The sequence below is a fragment of the Pseudophryne corroboree genome, chromosome 1 (genome assembly GCF_028390025.1).
Source record: "Pseudophryne corroboree isolate aPseCor3 chromosome 1, aPseCor3.hap2, whole genome shotgun sequence".
Classification (NCBI taxonomy): Eukaryota; Metazoa; Chordata; class Amphibia; order Anura; family Myobatrachidae; genus Pseudophryne; species Pseudophryne corroboree.
The window spans coordinates 969,124,569-969,144,884 of record NC_086444.1 but is presented as its reverse complement, the minus strand read 5'-3'; the positions used below and the strand labels follow the sequence as shown (position 1 = coordinate 969,144,884).

At 44.8% G+C, this 20,316-nt stretch overlaps 1 protein-coding gene across 1 annotated transcript in view; it reads left to right on the top strand.

The window, feature by feature from the left end:
• The window catches only part of GUCY1B1 (guanylate cyclase 1 soluble subunit beta 1), a 148,968-nt gene that overhangs the window by 47,813 nt on the left and 80,839 nt on the right, over nucleotides 1-20,316 (top strand). Inside the window, exons 5-7 of the mRNA XM_063920493.1 lie at nucleotides 2,344-2,541; nucleotides 7,008-7,238; nucleotides 12,335-12,451. Coding sequence (XP_063776563.1) covers nucleotides 2,344-2,541; nucleotides 7,008-7,238; nucleotides 12,335-12,451 — 546 coding nt within the window. The remainder of the gene's footprint in view (nucleotides 1-2,343; nucleotides 2,542-7,007; nucleotides 7,239-12,334; nucleotides 12,452-20,316) is intronic.

Sequence of the window (20,316 nt, the reverse complement as noted above, 5' to 3'; positions counted from 1 at the left end):
GCCAAGTCCACCACCATTTTGCAAGGAAATTTCTATTTAAAAATTCCCCTAAACTCCAAATTAAGACCGACAATGTGTTAATTTTGTATGAAAACCCAAGAGAAAGAGCTATAGTTTACTTGTCAACCTATTCTAAAAACTTAAAAAAAACACAGCTACAGATTTGTTTAACATTCAAGTCTGAATTAGGGCCAATACCATTAAAGCCTTGTATTTGCCAGACTCTTTGAATTTAAACCAGAAAACACCAGGTGGATGTAAATATGGAGAGGTGGCCTATAGCTGACAGAGCTCTCTTCCATGACCTTGTACACGACCATTCTAACTAGCCAGCCTTTTTTCGTTTTGCAAACACAACTTCTTATATTTGAAAATAGGCTATGTGATCACATTCAAGACCCAAAACTCAGGCCCATCAGGGACACCGTGCCCCCAATATTTTGGACATTTGTGTAAGCTGGTTCCAAAAGGTAGTCAGTGAAGGACAAAGCCACCAAGTGTCAGAGGGGTCCGCTGCTCCCATTACATCACAAGCATATGTGTGGGAGACCTGGGAACGTGCTGCTCCAGACACTGGGAACACCTTTACCTAGTGATTATATTGTGTTTCGATAACAGAAACACTCGGTGGGGCGATATGTAAATATTTCAAAATATTCAACTATTGTTTGCATACCTATATCCCTGTTCTAAGCAGTAGTAACCATGGGCAGGGAGATTAAAACATTATCTAACAGGATATCATAGATAATCAAGATAGAGTAACAAAGGGGTTACTTCTGAATAAGAATTCCCCCAAAAGAGGTCAGAATTCTAAGCAGGGCATTATGTACAGTACATTATCCTTTCCTACCTAGGACACATGTTGGAGTAGGACCAATACTCTGAATGGGGAAGGTCCAGCTTGAACCCCACCTGGGAAGACCAATTGATCCAGTCTCAGGATTCCCGAAGATCTTTAGTGTCAGAGGGGAGGTACCTGAGAAAATGGGAGATAAGACCTTTAGTTTGTCCCATATTAATAAAGTGGGAGATACTGTATAGTAAGGTGATTAATCTTGGAGAACCATTTTTAAGACAGTGAGGGTTATACACTAATAAAGCACACAAGTATAGCAAGGCATAGCAATCACTAGTGTACATTTGCATTTTTGTTCGGAACTACAGTGTCATTTATATGAATATTGTTTACATTTATATGTTTATAATTAGATTAATATAGATAAATGCCACACTATGGAGATGAAAAATGTGCCATTTTATTGTAGCAATAGCAGTTGATGTTGCAGACAATATAGCTGGAAAACTATGCTGATAAAGCAGAACAGGCTGTGCAATACCAAAAATGTGTCTGAGGTGTTGACTGCTAACAATGCCATTTTCACAATGTTAGATGATTTTCTTGAGTTTACAAAATGGAACAAAATGTACTTTAACAATGGTGCAGTTGAGCGCCTGTCTCCAGCCCATTCTGACCCCGCGCCTTTATATAGCAATACGTGTCGCAACATGATCCTTATGTCCTGCTCACCTTTTTGTAGCTGTGGGCCTGATTCAGAGGTGGACACAAAACACAGACAATGGCGATGCTTGCGCAGTTGAGCCATTATTTATTATTGCGCTGGCGCTAAGTATTCTTGAAACCCTATGGCACATGCATTACTCTGAGTATACGCACAAATGTGCTACTAATGTACAGGAGAGCTGGTAACATAACCAGAGAGGCAAAGTGATGTGCGTTACTGGGCGGTGTCTGGGATGTGACCTGAAGATTGGGCAAAGAATCCTCCATGTATGTAATGGGAGTGCCACTGACGTGTCACTGCAAGTGGGCTGCATTCTAAGACACAATTAATGGTGGATGCGATGGTGCCTCGCTGGGGGGACACGATGATGCATCGATGGTGGATGCAATAGTGCCCTGAGGATGGACTGTGTAGAATCACTAGTGGTGCAACAGCTTGCAGGGGTTCAGAAAATGGGCACCTAAGGGCTTGCACACTCAGGCACACGCTAGCACCCAATCAGAATGCTGAAACGAGCATCTGCATATTATTGCAACTCCAATAAAAGGTGCCACAGAAAGCGCAACAGCATCACTCTCTGAATCAGGCCCAATATCTTTTAAAATATGCACCTTCTTAAATTTTGTGCCATTGTTATTGTGTCTGTTAGACTATAACTAAGAAGACATTTCATTTGCCTACAATGCACATGCAAATACTGTTTGAGTCATTATGCTAAATGATTTTTACATGCTGCCCATTGTTTATGTTATGCCTTATATCACTAATGAGTATGTGTTGATTAAATAAATGTTTATGATTTGCTTAATATTTTAAGAACCTGGATGCCCTGCATGACCACCTGGGTACTATATATCCCGGTATGCGTGCTCCGTCATTTAGGTGCACTGATGCCGAGAAGGGGAAAGGCCTTATCTTACACTACTACTCAGAGAGAGAAGGACTGCAAGATATTGTTATTGGAATTATTAAAACCGTGGCACAGCAGATTCATGGAACAGAAATAGATATGAAGGTGAGTGCCTGCTCGTTTCTACTCTACAGAATTTCTTCATAACATGCCATAAGATTTTATTAAAATGGGGTAGGAGTAGTATCAAGGTGGGTGCAAATGTCTAAACACAATTTGTTTAGACATTTGCACCCACCTTGATACTACTCCTACCCCATAAGCTTAGCCATACACATCTCCAGATACATATGCGCCTAGTTCATGACAACTCATCATCATCAGCAACGTGTACTTATTTCTGGCCTGTAGTGTTCAGTCTGCACTAGCCCCAATAGGTCAGCTAGTGGGATTTCTGCCACATTTGCCACCGGAGATCTGTCCCACACCAACCCAGCCTACAAACATACTGTATTCCCTTCCCTACCAGTACCTGCACTCCTAAATGCCATCACTCTTTATATAGTTTACATAGGAGGAAGCAAAATGATTTACCATCATGATTACAGTTATACTGCCGGGACGTGTAAAATGCTAAAGAGTTACACACTTGTCGACCTAATGTTGCCTGTATACCAGGGTCCATATTCAGATGTATCCCCATTCATGTCTACGTAATGCAGGAAAAAGGAGACATCAGGGGCCGGATGTGATGTAGTGTGAGATGGCCGGAGCTCAACCTGGTGTTGTTGTAAATGATTGCCGATTTAAAAAAAAACGTACGATTTTGGCCGGAATCTCTGAGCTCCGGTCGTCTTGCACTGCATTACATCCAGCCCCAAGTCTTTATTTCATTTTCATCATTTTTCTACTTAATTGTGTTTATTACACTGGGCTTTGTGCACATAACAAATTTGTATTCTTAAAATGTAGTCAATCTTGCATGAGAAAAGAGGATCTGCAGCTACTTGATAACATAGAACACTCTTGAAACTTATTATATATCTCATCTCGCAACACAAAATATAAATGTTGCAGTACAAGGTGCATGAGGGGGGTGATTCAGACCTTTGCTGTCCTGCGTTCAGATAGTCGCCACCCCCAGGGGGAGTGTAAATTCGCTGTGCAAGTGTGCGATTCCATGTGTCCCCCGAGCTGCAAAAATCCACTTTGTGCAGTCTCTGCGCTGCCCAGGACCTACTCCTACAGTGCGATGAGAACAGGCTGATCGGGGCTGACGTCACACACCCTCCCTGAAAACGCTTGGACACGCCTGCATTTTCCCTGACACTCCCAATAAACGGTCAGTTACCACGAAAACGCACAGCAGCGATCAGGTCTGAATCACCCCCAATATCTTACAGTATTCACCTAGTCCCACCTATCAGACTATTGTTGTGCTAGTGCATGCCGTGCCTGTAAACACAGCAATTTTCACAATTAAAACACATGACATCATAAAACAGCTATTGCCTTGAAGGACTTATATTTTCCATGTTTCTAAGGGTCCCTTTCTGAGTCTATATTTTCCTATGTAGCTTTAATGAGGAGGGCAGGTACAATAAAAATAAACAAAATTGAAAGCGCTGTCCCAATATCAGAGGGTTTTTATTCAAACAATTAATATTAAGCACAAAAAGCACAGTAATATAAAATCACATAAATTCAATAATACCAATTTATATAAACTCTCCTTTAGGAGTCACATCTATAACACATGGACATAAAAACACCATAAAAAGCAAAATAGTTCCTTTGATGATAACTAAATTTGACACAGTAGTAGGTAATGGATACAGTCCCACTTACTAAAAATGGATACAATGGGGTAAATTTACTAACATTCGTAATTTTCCGAAAAAGGTCAAAGTTCAATCACGAATGACATCGAAAGTGTAAAACTGCAACTTTTTGAATTTATTACGACTAATTTACTAAGCTGTCGTATTCGGGTTTTTCTTTTCTTCCGATGTCGATGTCATTCGTGTTTTTTTTTATATTTTTACGGCAGTGATTAGCAAAACACTGCCGACTTTTTTTACAATCAATCTCGGCCGGATCTGTGTGATCCGTGCTGGGGTTTTTTTTTTTTTTTTTAATTAAACACTGTAAAATAATAAAAAAAAATGCGTGGGGTCCCCCCTCCTAAGCATAACCAGCCTCGGGCTCTTTGAGCCGATCCTGGTTGCAAAAATATGGGGGAAAAAATGACAGGGGTTCCCCCATATTTAAGCAACCAGCATCGGGCTCTGCGCCTGGTCCTGGTCCCAAAAATACGGGGGACAAAAAGAGTAGGGGTCCCCCGTATTTTTAAAACCAGCACCGGGCTCCACTAGCTGGACAGATAATGCCACAGCCGGGGGTCACTTTTATATAGTGCCCTGTGGCCGTGGCATCAAAAATCCAACTAGTCACCCCTGGCCGGGGTACCCTGGGGGAGTGGGGACCCCTTCAATCAAGGGGTCCCTCCCCCAGCCACCCAAGGGCCAGGGGTGAAGCCCGAGGCTGTCCCCCCCCATCCAATGGGCTGCGGATGGGGGGGCTGATAGCCTTTGTTGTAAAAGAAAAGATATTGTTTTTAGTAGCAGTACTACAAGTCCCAGCAAGCCTCCCCCGCATGCTGGTACTTGAAGAACCACAAGTACCAGCATGCGGCGGAAAAACTGGCCCGCTGGTACCTGTAGTACTATTACTAAAAAAATACCCAAAAAAAGACAAGACACACACACCGTGAAAGTATAATTTTATTACATACATACACACATACATACATACTTACCTTAAGTTCCCACGCAGGTCGGTCCTCTTCTCCAGTAGAATCCAAGGGGTACCTGTTGAAGAAATTATACTCACGAGATCCAGGGGTCCAGGCTCCTCGGGAAATCCAGGGGTAATCCACGTACTTGAAAAAAATAACAAAACGGTGTCCCGACCACGAACTGAAAGGGGACCCATGTTTGCACATGGGTCACCTTTCCACGAATGCCAGAAACCCACTTTGACTTCTGTCTAAGTGGGTTTCTTCAGCCAATCAGGGAGCGCCACGTTGTAGCACTCTCCTGATCAGCTGTGTGCTCCTGTCCTCACTGACAGGCAGCACACGGCAGTGTTACAATGTAGCGCCTATGCGCTACATTGTAACCAATGCTGGGAACTTTCTGCTCAGCGGTGACGTCACTTTAGGTCAACCGCAGGGCAGAAAGTTCTCGTGAGTATAATTTCTTCAACAGGTACCCCTTGGATTCTACTGGAGAAGAGGACCGACCTGCGTGGGAACTTAAGGTAAGTATGTATGTATGTGTGTATGTATGTAATAAAATTATACTTTCACGGTGTGTGTGTCTTGTCTTTTTTTGGGTATTTTTTTAGTAGTAGTACTACAGGTACCAGCGGGCCAGTTTTTCCGCCGCATGCTGGTACTTGTGGTTCTCCAAGTACCAGCATGCGGGGGAGGCTTGCTGGGACTTGTAGTACTGCTACTAAAAACAATATCTTTTCTTTTACAACAAAGGCTATCAGCCCCCCCATCCGCAGCCCATTGGATGGGGGGGGACAGCCTCGGGCTTCACCCCTGGCCCTTGGGTGGCTGGGACCCCTTGATTGAAGGGGTCCCCACTCCCCCAGGGTACCCCGGCCAGGAGTGACTAGTTGGATTTTTGATGCCACGGCCGCAGGGCACTATATAAAAGTGACCCCCGGCTGTGGCATTATCTGTCCAGCTAGTGGAGCCCGGTGCTGGTTTTAAAAATACGGGGGACCCCTACTCTTTTTGTCCCCCGTATTTTTGGGACCAGGACCAGGCGCAGAGCCCGATGCTGGTTGCTTAAATATGGGGGAACCCCTGTCATTTTTTACCCCATATTTTTGCAACCAGGATCGGCTCAAAGAGCCCGAGGCTGGTTATGCTTAGGAGGGGGGACCCCACGCAATTTTTTTTGAAAAAATAAGCACTTTCCCACCCCTTCCCACTGATATACATGCACGGATCTCATGGATCCGTGCATGCCTATCTAATCACGGGAAAAAAAATAAGGTCTGTTTTTTTTTAGCACTTTTTTACGAGTTGTAATTTTTCACGGCAGTGTTTGTTTTTTTTTTGCTTTGCACTTCTTAGTAAATGACCGAGATTCATACTTAAACAGCCGCGTTTTGACCGATGGTGTATTCATTCGTAATTTTTTACTTGGACTTGCAAAAAATTACGAATGCCCTCATCTCTGCCGTGATTAGTGTTTAGTAAATTACCGAGATGACACTTTGATGAAAAAACGGCATCTCGGTCAAAATCGGGAGCTTAGTAAATTTACCCCAATGTATTTTAAGTAACCTGCAAGTATCCACAGTGTTTGCCTCTTTGATGATTGCACAACCTCCTGCAATTATTGAGAATAGCTTGCCACCTATTAATTTACAATAGTTCCAGACTTATCCAAAGGATCTTAATAGACCATCATAACCCTTATTGGTAGCTGGTGATCGGGGCCTCACCCCACCGCACGCCAATTACCAGTGGAAGCCATATCGTAGATTTCACACAACAGAAAATAAAATATTTCTTTGCTCATTCTTAGCGCCCTGTTTTGTTTGTTTAGGTCATTCAACAAAGAAACGAGGAATGTGACCATACACAGTTCTTGATAGAAGAAAAGGACTCCAAGGAGGAAGATTTCTATGAGGATCTGGACAGATTTGAGGAAAATGGGACACAAGAGTCCCGCATAAGTCCCTATACTTTCTGCAAAGCCTTCCCTTTCCATATAATGTTTGATAGAGACCTTGTTGTTACACAGTGTGGAAATGCTATCTACAGGGTCCTGCCACAGGTAACAGTGATAATGCAATATAAACATTCCATATTTTATTTGTTTCTCTATGAGTTAAATGTGATACCTGTCATAGCTTAGAGAACAAGAAACAATATACTTTCTGCAGCAGGGTACACTGGTTTCCACAGGGAAACATTGGGGCTTTCCTGCAAAGAGTCTTGGACTTAGGTCTTCGTCTGGCCTCCCTCAAGGTGCACATATCTACCTTGTCGGTATGGTTTCAGAACAAGATTGCCTCTATTCCCAGTGTACACACATTTACTCAGGGTGTTTTACGTATTCAGTCTCCCTATGTCCCCTCCAGTGGCTCCATGGGACATGTCTATTGAAAGCCCTTCAAGAGCATCCATTTGAACCTCTTGAATCGGTGGACCTCAAATGGCTCACGGACAAGGTCCTGTTCTTGCTGGCTATTGCTTCTGCAAGACAGGTGTCGGACTTAGGTGCTCTTTTCTGTCGTCCACCCTTTCTGATTTTTCATCGTGACAGGGCGGTTCTACAAAATCGGCCCAGTTATTTACGTAAGATGGTGTCATCCTTTCACCTTAACCAAGATATTGTGGTCCTGGACTTTAGCTCTTTGGACTTGTCAACCAATGAACGTTCTTTGGATGTGGTAAGGGGTCTCCATGTCTATGTGGACAGTACTGCTTCCATTAGGCATTCGGATACCTTCTTTGTCCAGTTTGGTTTCCACAAACATGGCTGGCCTGCGAACAAGCAAACCTTGGCCAGATGGATTAGAATGGTGATTGCACATACTTGTGAGCAAGCTGGTCTTCCAGCTTCGAAGAACAATTGTGCAAGGCAGCTACGTGGTCCTCTATGAACACGCTTCTTAGGTTCAATGCCTTTGATACCTTCGCCTTCCAGGATGCTTTGGACGCCGGATTCTCACATACGCTCAGGCGCGTCCCCTCCCTTAAGGGAACTGCTTTAGGACATCCCCAATGTTTCCCTGTGGAAACCTGTGTACCCTGCTGCAGAAAAGAAGTGTTATGGTAGACTTACCATTGTTACACTGTTTCTTCGAAGTACACAGGGTTCCACAGGGCGCCCACCCTGACACACCTAGCTTCTTTGGGTTTGTATGGCATTAGCAACTGGTACCTTCTCCTGTCGTGAGAATGTGTTCTTATGTGACTAACATCTGCCTTCTATCTTGCCTGCTCCTGCATTGGACTGGTTATCAAAACTGAGCTCTCAGTGCCTGGAGACTGGGTTATAGAGGAGGTCCCTATGCATCCTGGGACAGCTAAAGCTTTACCTGTTGGTGCCTCTGGATCCAGAACAGAGCCTTGGCCGTGAGCCACTTGAGGTCCACCGATTCAAGAGGTTCGAATGGATGCTCTTGAAGGGCTTTCAGTACAATAGACATGTCAAATGGAGCCACTGGGGGGACATAGGGAGTCTGAATACGTTAAACAGCATGAGTAAACCTGTGTACGTCAGGAATAAAGGCAATCTTGCACTGAAACCATACCGACAAGGCAGATATGTGCACCTTGAGGGAGACCAGACGAAGATCTAAGTCCAAGGCTCTTTGCAGAAAAGCCATGATGTTTCCCTGTGGAACCCTGTGTACAGAAAGAGTGTGTACAATGGTAATTCTACTATAACACTTCTTTTTTCTCTGCCATATGCTTTACTAAAAAAGACAATCAATTGGGGTAACACCATATCATGGGTAAAAATATCAAGAAAAATCCTTAACGTTCCATCTGTACTTCTAGATTCGTATGCATTTAATACTGTAGGCACTCGGTATATATTCAATAATCTTAACTGCTTCATTCTTAAATCCTGCCCATTACACCACAGTAGTAAATAATAGCACAGATGCTGAGGCTGTCAGACTCTGGGAGGGTGAGGGGGCATTATGTTATTTGTATGCACCTCTATAGAGGCACCAGCTATGCACTAATGGCCTGGGCCTGGTCTCCCCAATATCTCTGGTCTTAAATAGAAAACCAGTGCTAGCTCTATAGCTCGGGGCCGTCTTCAGTATTCTTAGTCTCATGGGTCAGGATACATTATTCTAGTTCTTATTACACCTTGCAGCATCTATGGCTTGAGCAATGGCAGCTGTCAGTCACTCGCAATTCAGTGTTTTTTTCTGGAAATGACTGACAGCTAGCTCTACATAGATCACAGATGCTGCCGATTCATTAGTTCAAAATGAATTTTATTTATTGTTGCCAGCATCTATTATTTAACGTAAACTGGTTCTAACACAACTTTATTACTGTATTTACATATATTCAGTTAGCCATGGTATTGCATGGTACTAATTGTTTGGTGTGTGACACTGATATTACGCATGGGAAAAGCGATGGGCAAAGAAATGGCCAACATTAAAAGATGGCTTGTTCCTTGCCACATCTGTGCATTTTAACCACTGTTAAACTCTTTGTCACAGCCCCAGTGTCTCCTTATTATTTGGAGTGTTATGATACACAGAATGGAAGTTGTTCATAAAGAATTTATTGGCCCATCACAGGTGTGTGTAAGGGAGGACTTACTCTAGACAAGAAAAACAAGACACATTTCCCCGGGATCCGTTCAGGATACAGGCGTTTGGCATCCCGTCAGTCGGGATACCAATGTTGGTACCCCGACACTGCTCGCAATGGCGACGCCGGCATCCCAAAATGGATCTAAATGCCGGCGCCTGGATTCTGAATGCTGGAATCCCGAATTATCTCCGCCTGAAGTCTGCATTGGTGAGCTGGGGGAGGGAGGAGTTGTTATCCCGAATTATCTCTGCCTGAAGTCCGCATTGGTGAGCTGGGGGAGGGAGGAGTTGTTAGGTTTAGGCTGCGTGGGGAGTGTTAGCGTTAGGCTGCAGGGAAGGAAGGGATAGGGTTAGACTGCAGGAAGGGGGGGGGGGGGGGGGGTTAGGCACTCCGGGGAGGGTAAGGGTTAGGCTGTGGGAACTGCAGGAGAGGGAGGGCTAGGTTTAGACTGTGAGAAGGGGGGTTAGCTTTAGGCATCACTGGGGAGGGTTAGAGTTAGACTGCCGGGGAGGGTGGGTGCAGAGCCGGCCCTAACCAATATGATGCCCTAGGCAAGATTTTGGCTGGTGCCCCCTAGCACCACTGCTGGTTCCGCCTCTGACCTTGCACCTCTTTCCCAGCACCACCACCCCTCACCCATAGCAGTCCTTATTTTGGTGTTTGTACCCCCTATACTTTAAATAGGAACAGCTCGCAGATTTGGCGCACAGCCCAAAAAGGGGTGTGTTTTTGCTGGCAAGGGGCATGGCCACACAATAGTAACCCCAATTCCAATTACACCACACAGTACTGCAACTTTATTCACATTTGATCATGCAATAGTGTACATAATTCATATTACATCCCACAGTAGTATCACTTTACCTTATAAACGTTACTCCTCACAGTAGAGCCCCTTATTCACATTACATCACACTGAATTGCTCCTTATTCACATTACACCACACCCTATTGCTCTTTATTCACATTAGATGACACAGTAGTGCCCTCTCTATACGCAACGCCACATAGTAGAGCACCTTATACACATAATGCCACACATTAGTAATACATTTATACACATAATTCCACACAGTAAAGCCCCTTACACATATGAGACACCTTATTAATGTCCTTATAAACATAATGCACCTTACACATTATGACAACCTTTATTAATGCCCTTTTACACATAATGTCTCTTACACATATGCAGCACATTATTAATGCCCTTATACACATAATGACACACAAAGTGCCACCTACACATTTGCTGCACATTATTAGTGCCCCTTTACACATAATGACACACATACAGTAGTACCCTGTTACACATATGCCGCACATTATTAATGCCCTTATACACATAATGACACACATAGTGCCCCTTACACATATGTTGCACATTATTAATGCATTTTTACATGACACACATAATGCTCCTTACACATATTCCGAACACTACTGCACAACCAACCCACTAACATGCACACAGCACTCACACTGCCACTAACACTGTGACCTCTGCCTCTGCTTGGATACAGATGTGTCCTCATAAATCTTGCCTCAATGCTAACGTCGGCACCTTTTTTATGAAAATGCATCTTATTTGCATTGCTATGTGGCTAGGATGCACAAGCAGCTTCTGCTGATTAAAATGATATGCAGCATGCCTATATAATGTGTAAGACTGTCGCTGCATCTGCGTATGAAATGCTACACACAGAATATACAGAATATAGGCATGCCGCATATCATTTTAATCAGCAGAAGCTGCTGATGCCCCTAGGCATATCAAATGCCCTAGGCAGTTGCCTAGTTTGCATATGCCTATGGCCGGCTCTGGGTGGGTGGAGTTAGGGTTAGGCTGCGTAAAGCACTCGGGGGGGGGGGGGGGGTAGAGGAGGAAGGGATTCTCTGTTTCAGGATGCTGGCATATGACCGCCGGCATCCCATCCGCTGGGAAAACATACGTATTCCATTTCCCCAACACTCTGCAATATGCCTGCATAAGAGACATACACCTTACCAAATAATAAAATGCATGGGACTCAGTTATACACATTTGCAAATATATGCTAAGCCATCTGCTGCGATAAGGCACCGCTCAGGTGGTCCTACACTACATAATAATAGCCCAACTTGGGGTCATATATCCATGTGTTTCTAAATTGAGAGACAACTCACCTTGATGCTCCCCAGTATCCTCCAATATGGCACTACAAGAATCTGCACAAGGAGCTACAGTATATGTAAGGTAAATGAGGGTAAAACAAGCATGTCATTTTTGGAGGTGAGCAGTCCTCTCCATTTTTTACTTTATTTTGCACAGTTGTACATCTCTGTTCTCTCGGACCCATAAAATATACACAGCTACCCATAAGTTAATGTGCTCCCCAATGTAAGTCTCACTATTTCTGAATGATCTCTTTTATAGATAATCAATTGCAATGATAGTTAACAGCATCATATTGTAATAATTTTCATACTACATCCAGTCGCAATTACCTGATTTAGTGACATTACAATACCATATCCCAATTGTTAGCTAAAACATATGTAATCATTATCAATATTTTTTTCTCAACAATTTTACAGCTCCAGCCTGGAAATTGTAACCTGCTGTCAGTGTTCTCTTTGGTACGACCACATATTGACATTAGCTTCCATGGGATCCTGTCTCATATCAACACAGTATTTGTCCTAAGGAGCAAGGTAATTAATAACTACTAAAGTTGCAGACAGATCAAATGTAATTGCCTGAAGAGTTGTTATGTACACAGTACTACAATGTGATTATAGCACTGAATGAAGTAACATTTTGTGACATAGAGACATTATAAACTATCTTCTATGGGGGGGGGAGTGTTCAAAGCCAGTTGATGTTGTGTGTTTATAGCATTGGTTAAAGTTTACAGTTGCTGCTCTGAAAAGCTTTAGCCTGACATTCCTAGCTTTCCACCTAGACATTCACTATTTATATAACACAAATACAGTGTCAATGCGGAGTACAATTATGAATCACCTCAACACTCCCCAAACAATGTCACTGACACACTATAACAACACATATCAGTTACTACCATTAATCCTGATTAACAATACCAGACCTCACTTTTATAATCTCTAAATTAGTAATGAACTCTTACACTATTGTCAAGTACTACTTTATTTTCCCAACCCTTAATTCCCTTACCTATCTCCTGAACAAGTCGTAATCTTTTTACCAGAAAGCACAGTTCCAGTCACACAATTACATTAACCCAGTTACTCACCCACTAACAGGAATTACTGAAGAGAACTTAATTTATTCTCTTAATATGATAAATATCATAAAATCCACAAAAACTATTTATGGGCACTCCTTCATTGGTGCACTGGCTGGGACAGTTGAACCCGGGTCTTTGTTTTCTTTTCAGCTGTCCTAACGGGTGGCACTCGATATACCGGCTGTTGGGATCCTGGCGCTCAGCATGCCGGCACCGGGACTCTGCTCGTCGGGATACCGACAACTATTCTCCCTCTTGGGGTGTCCACGACACCCCTGGAGGGAGAATAAATAGCGTAGCGCGCCACCTTGCCCACAAGGGGCTCTTTTGCGTTTGACAAGGTTGCCGGACCCCGACAGCTGGCCAGTCATACTACACCCCTAACACCCGTCCTACATCACCCTGGTAAGATACTTGTTTTGCTTTAATCCTGAACTTGTTTTTCCTTTAACTGTGATAACTGCCGAAAAGAAAGTTTATTTCTTAATGCACCTAGATAGCAATTCAGATGCAGTACAATATTAACATGTAACGCAGTGTCTGCATATTTCTGGCACAACTATTATTGCGATAAAGTCTGCAGGTTTCACTTTAATGCGTCTCTGCCTTTAAATAAACACTGCTGTGCTGATGTTTCTCAGTTGCAGCTATTAGGCTTAAATCACTCCTGTCAGTGAAATAAAGTCTCGCTGTTGTATATGGCGCTCTCTTGGACATAAACAATACTGAGTTTTGGTGTGTTTAGCAGCGTGCCCTTACTTGTATACAATCTATACACAGCGGCTATTAGGTGGGACACACTTCAGTCACTGTGATAATGTGTCTTTCCAGTGACCTTGCATCCAGTGGCATTGTTTACAAGAGCAGGCGATGCACAGAGCCTTGTGCCTTTGGGTCAGCAATGGGACTCGAGTTGACTGTTGGCTCCTGTACCCAATAGAAGAAAGGGAAAATTGCACTGTTCTAATACCGAATTTTCTCTTACGTCCTAGAGGATGCTGGGGTCCACATTAGTACCATGGGGTATAGACGGGTCCACTAGGAGCCACTTGCACTTTAAGAGTTTGAGAGTGTGGGCTGGCTCCTCCCTCTATGCCCCTCCTACCAGACTCAGTTTAGAAAATGTGCCCGTAGGAGCCGGTCACAGCTAGTGGAGCTCCATAGGATTTCTATTAGGTTTTTTTTTTTTCGAGTTTAGGCAAGCGGGGAGCCGGTGTGAAGGTGGAGACAACAAGGTAGGGAGCGCAGTACTAACTGTGCTCCGGGGCTCAGCGGTACATGGTGCAGCGCTGTGAGGGGCGCCCTGAGCCAGCGCCTACACCCTACACTGTCCAACAAGCCTGTCAGGGTCCCAGGATCGCTGCCAGCACAATTCCTCAGGCCAGTATAAACTACAGGAGAGCGGGAAGCAGCGGCATGAAAGGGGGCAGAGCTTCTCCTCAGAGCGGACCCAGCAGCATTCAGCACCATCTTCCTGCCTGCAGAAGCGCTGACAAGGAAAGCTGTCCCTCCAAGTCAACTCCAGCTATCTTGTACGGTACCAGGGGGTTGTAGAAGGGAGGGGAAGGCTGTGTAAAGTCTGTGTAGTCTATTAAGGTACACAGACAGCGCTGGTAGTGTCATTAGTTCTACCTTAAAAAGCGCTGTGTGTGGGTTGACTCCAATCTCTATGTCTCTCTGTAGCATGCTTGGGGGGAAACTGTGTCTGACATTTCCCTATGTGTGTGGGTGTTTACTATCTCACATAGCCATGTCTAGGGACTCTGTGTCATATGCTGCAGACGATGTTTCCTCTCAGGAGGAATCCATTCCATGTACACAGGATTGTAAAGCTTTGTCTCAGATCCCTATTGTTGAAGCTAATACTGAGGTGTTGAAGAAGTCTAGGGCAGTTTGGTCAGGCTCTGTCCCTATTCCTGCAAAATCCCCTAGCTTGTTTCCACAGAACCGTGCACTTGCCCTAATTATGCAAGATGACACGGATACCGATTCTGATACTTCAGACGGTGATGGGGACTTGCTGAGGGGGGCGGCATCCTTTGCAGAGGGGGGTGCAGCTCATGATAAGGGCATTAGAGATGTGTTAAACATTAATGACACTACACCTGAGCAGATTGAGGAGGTTTACTTTACTGATAATAAGAAAGCCCGCTAACCTTTCCCGCATCTAAAGAATTAAGCGCTATATTTTAAAAATCCTGGAGAAACCAGGAGAAAAAATTCCAGATCCCAAAAAGAGTTCTGGTTGCTTTGCTTTTCCCTTCCCTGAGGAAGATAGGAAAAAATGGGAAAACCCACCAATTGGCGACACATCTGTCTAAAAAGGAGGTTTTACCTGTCCCTGGTTCTTCCACGTTGAAAGAACCGGCTGGTCGTAAGATTGACACTACGCTCAAATCCATATACACTGCTTCAGGAGTGGCCTTAATGCCCACTATTGCCTGTGCACGGATTTCTAAAGCCATAGTAAAGTGGTGGCACATTACTAGAGGATTTGGATGCAATGGATAGTAGTGATATTGAATTGTTTTTACGTAACATACAGGATTCTGCGGGGTTCATGGTGGAATCCATGAAAGCCCTGGGTACGCTGACTGCACGGATATCCTCCATGTCGGTATCAGCTCGAAGGGGACTCTGGCTATGCCAATGATCTGCAGACACGGAATCCAGGAGAAGTATGGAGAACCTACCCTACACAAGTCAGGCTCTATTTGGAGAAGCGTTGGATGCGTGGATTTCCACGGCAACCGCGGGTAAGTCACCTTTCCTTCCCTCTGCTACTCCTTCTACGAAGAAACCGTTTTCTTCAGCTGTGCAGCAGTCCTTTCAGACCGCTAAGACAAAAAAAGCCCAAGCCTTCTACCACTTTCTTTAGAGGTGGTCGGGCAAAATCCAAAAAGCCTGCACCCGCAGGCTCCCAGGACCAGAGACCTGCTTCTGGTTCCTCGAAATCCTCAGCATGACGGTGGACCTCAAAGCCTGGAGGACGGGCTGGTGGGTGCGAGACTCAGACGTTTCAGCCTCGCCTGGATGTCGTCCGGCCTGGATCCCTGGGTACAGGATATTGTGTCCCATGGGTACAGACTGGAGTTTCAAGAACTCCCGCCTCACTCTTCAAATCAGGCTTGCCAGCTTTGCTGACAGACAGGGCTATCCTACAGGAAGCTATCCTAAAATTGGAAAAGTCACAGATCATTGTCCCAGTTCCACCTCATATGTAAAACAAGGGTTATTATTCAAACCTTTTCGTGGTACCGAAACCGGATGGTTCGGTCAGACCAATTTTGAACTTGAAATCATTGAACCCTTACGTGAGGGTGTTCAAATTCAGAATGGAGTCTCTCAGAGCAGTGATTTCAGGTCTGGAGGAGGGAGAGTTTCTATTATCCCTGGACATCAAGGATGCGTACCTCCACATTCTGATTTGGCTGCCGCACCAGGCTTATCTCAGATTTGCACTGTTAGACAGTCACTATCTATTTCAGAAGTTGTTGCAGTCCATTGTTCTCACGACTCATCTCAGGGAACACGGTTGTATCCTGAACCTTCCAAAATCAAATTTGGAGCCGACCAGGAGGTTGTCTTTTCTGGGAATGATCCTCGAAGCCAGCCCGGGTTTCGGTTCATCAGTGCATTCGCCTTCTGGGGAAGATGGTGGCCTCTTACGAGGCTACGAGGCTCTACAGTACGGAAGCCTGGACAAGTGGTCGGAATCTCATCTACACATGCGTCAGAGAATACGTCTGTTGCCGAAAGCCAGGATTTCACTCCTCTGTTGGCTACAACTACCTCACCTTCTGGAGGGCCGCAGGTTCTGGATTCAGGACTGGATCCTTCTAACCACGGATGCGAGTCTCCGGGGCTGGGGCGCAGTCACTCAGGGGGTAACCTTCCAAGGACTACGGTCTTCTCCAAGCGGCCCATCTTCTGCGAGATCGAGCCATTCAGGTGCAGTCAGACAATGTAAAGTCGGTGGCTTACATAAACCGACAGGGCGGAACGAAGAGCAGAACTGCAATGTCAGAGATAAAAAAATCCTCTGGACAGAAAAACTTGCGTTGACGTTGTCAGCAATCTTCATTCCAGGAGTAGACAACTGGGATACAGACTTCCTCAGCAGACAAGATCTCCATCCAGGAGAGTGGGGACTCCATCCAGAGGTGTTCACGGAGGTAACAGATCTTTGGGGTGTACCTCAAATAGACATGATGGCCTCTCGTCTCAACAGGAAGCTTCGGCGGTATTGTTACAGGTCGAGGGACCCACAAGCTGTGGCGGTGGACGCCCTAGTGACTCCATGGGTGTTCCAGTCGGTGTACGTGTTTCCTCCACTTCCACTCATTCCAAGAGTTCTAAAACTCATAAGGAGAACAAGAGTTCATGCAATCCTCATTGCTCCGGACTGGCCAAGAAGGGCTTGGTACGCGGATCTTCTGGATCTACTGCTAGAAGAGCCGAGGCCTCTTCCTCTTCGGGAGGACCTGCTGCAGCTGGTGTCATTTGCTTATCAAGACTTACCTCGGCTACGTTTGACGTCATGGAGGTTGAACGCTATATATTAGCTCGGAAGTGCATTCCGAACAAGGTTATTCCTACCCTGATACAGGCTAGGAAAGGAGTAATGTCTAAACATTACCATCGTATTTGGAAAAAATATGTCTCTTGGTGTGAGTCCAAGAAGCTTCCTACGGTGGAGTTTCAACTGGGACGGTTTCTCCTCTTCCTGCAAGCAGGTGTGGATATGGGCCTGAGGTTGGGATCCGTAAAGGTCTAGATTTCGACCCTATCCATTTTCTTCCAGAAACAATTGGCTTCTCTCCCTGAGGTTCAGACTTTCTTGAAAGGAGTTCTGCACATCCAGCCTCCCTTTGTGCCACCTATGGCGTCCTGGGATCTTAACGTGGTGTTGCAGTTCCTCCAATCATATTGGTTCAAGCCTTTACAGGAGGTTGAGGTCAAGTTTATCACGTGGAAGGCTGTCACTTTGTTGGCCTTAGCTTCTGCTAGACGTGTGTCGGAGTTGGGAGCTTTGTCTTGTAAGAGCCACTACTTGATCTTCCATGAAGATAGAGCTGAGCTCCGGACACGTCAGCAGTTCCTTCCGAAGGTTGTGTCGGCATTTCATATCAACCAACCTATTGTGGTGCCAGTTGCTACTGACTCCTCAATTTCATCAACGTCCTTGTATGTTGTAAGGGCTCTGAAGATTTATGTGAAGAGGACTGCTTGTCACAGAAAATCGGACTCTCTGTTCTGTATGATCCCAAGAAACTTGGGTGTCCTGCTTCTAAGCAGACGATCTCTCGCTGGATCAGGTTCACTATCCAGCATGCGTATTCTACAGCAGGATTGCCGTGTCCTACGTCTGTTAAGGCCCACTCTACTCGTAAGGTGGGTTTTTCCTGGGCGGCTGCCCGGGGTGTCTCGGCTTTACAGATTTGCCGAGCGGCTACTTGGTTGGGGTCGAACACGTTTGCAAAGTTCTACAAGTTCGATATCTTGGCCACTGAGGACCTGAAGTTTGGTCAATCAGTTCTGCAGGAGCCTCCGCGCTCTCCCTCCCGTTCTGGGAGCTTTGTTACATCCCCATGGTACTAATGTGGACTCCAGCATCCTCTAGGACAGGGCTGGCCAAACCAGTCCTCGAGATCTACCAACAGCTCACATTTTCCAGACCACCTAGCTAGTCCACAGGTGTAGTCATTACTAATTAAGGTGTGCTGCATTCATTCCTAACTGACAATTCTACAGATGTCCAGGAGGCCTGGAAAACATGAACTGTTGGTAGATCTCGAGGACTGGTTTGGCCAGCCCTGCTTTAGGACGTAAGAGAAAATAGGATTTTGGTTACCTACCGGTAAATCCTTTTCTCGAGGCCGTAGAGCGCCCGCAGTGGTTACTTTGTTCAGTAATGCTTGGCTCTTGGTTTAGTACTGTTTTGTTACTTGGTTAAGTAATATTGTTCAGCCGTTGCTGATGTTTCAAGCTAGTTGGCTTGGTTTGCCTTGTATGTGTGAGCTGGTGTGAATCTCCCCACTCTCTGTGTAAAATCCTTCTCTCGAAGTTGTCTGTCTCCTCGGGCACAGTTTCTAGACTGGTAGGAGGGGCATAGAGGGAGGAGCCAGCCCACACTCTCAAACTCTTAACGTGCCAGTGGCTCCTAGTGGACCCATCTATACTCCTATGGTACTAATGTGGACCCCAGCATCCTCTACGGACTACGAGAAAAGGATTTACCGGTAGGTAATTAAAATCCTGAGGTTCCTGGTGCAACTCTGCTTGCATTGGGTGTCTTATTTTGCCAAAAATATTCTCTTAGTCGCAACATGATGCAACTCGGACACACCAGTTGACTGTGCTGAGTGATTTGATATATGGCACTTGTATATTGTGTGTGACTGAGTCTGTATATTGAGCACAACGGAACTTGTATTGGAAAAAACTGCCGCTGCTACATTGTAGCACTTTGTGTGCAGATACAGATACACAGATATACAAGTGTCACAGGCAGATGTCCTCTTACAGTTGCGCAAAACAGCCCCTCTTGGCACATCAGGTCACATGAGAATCTTCTAGCGTCAAGTGTCTTTTTTGTATCTTTGATAAATTGAGAAATTAATCAGCACAGTCACCTTGTGCCACCTAGCCGCATCATGTTGTGACTAAGACACATTTTCAGCAAAAAAGATGTCCGACTCTAGCAGAGTCTTGCGAGACCTGGGACTGGTTGGCACAACTGCAGCAAAAATGAACGAGGACAGATCTTTACTATCAAGCCATGTTCAAAGTTGCTTAGATCATGATACGCTGCTATCTTCACTGCAAATTATGTGATTGCAGAGATATCTACATACAGTATATATATATATATATATATATATATGTATATACAGTATATGTGTGTGTGTAGGATGGACGCGGCTGTCTCAGTTTCTGTAATTAGTGAATTAAACTGTTGGTGTTCCACTTAGATTTTCCTTGATTGATTTTCTGGGTGATTTTCTGGGTGTTGCACAATTTAAGAGAGATTTAGAAACATGGGGGTATATTTACTAAGGTCCCGATTTTGTCCGAGTTTGTTTTTTTTCTCTAAGTGTCATCTGAGGAATTTACTAAACGCAAATCTCGGCAGTGTTGGGGCTATTCGTATTGTTTTCCCCGGCGAAGTTCACAAATACGAATGAATACACCATCGGTCAAACATGGCTGTTATTTGATACAACTCGGTAATTTACTAAGAATTCGTATTCACACTAACCACCGACAATAGCCAAACACTGCCGGTAAAGCATAGACTTCATTAAAAAA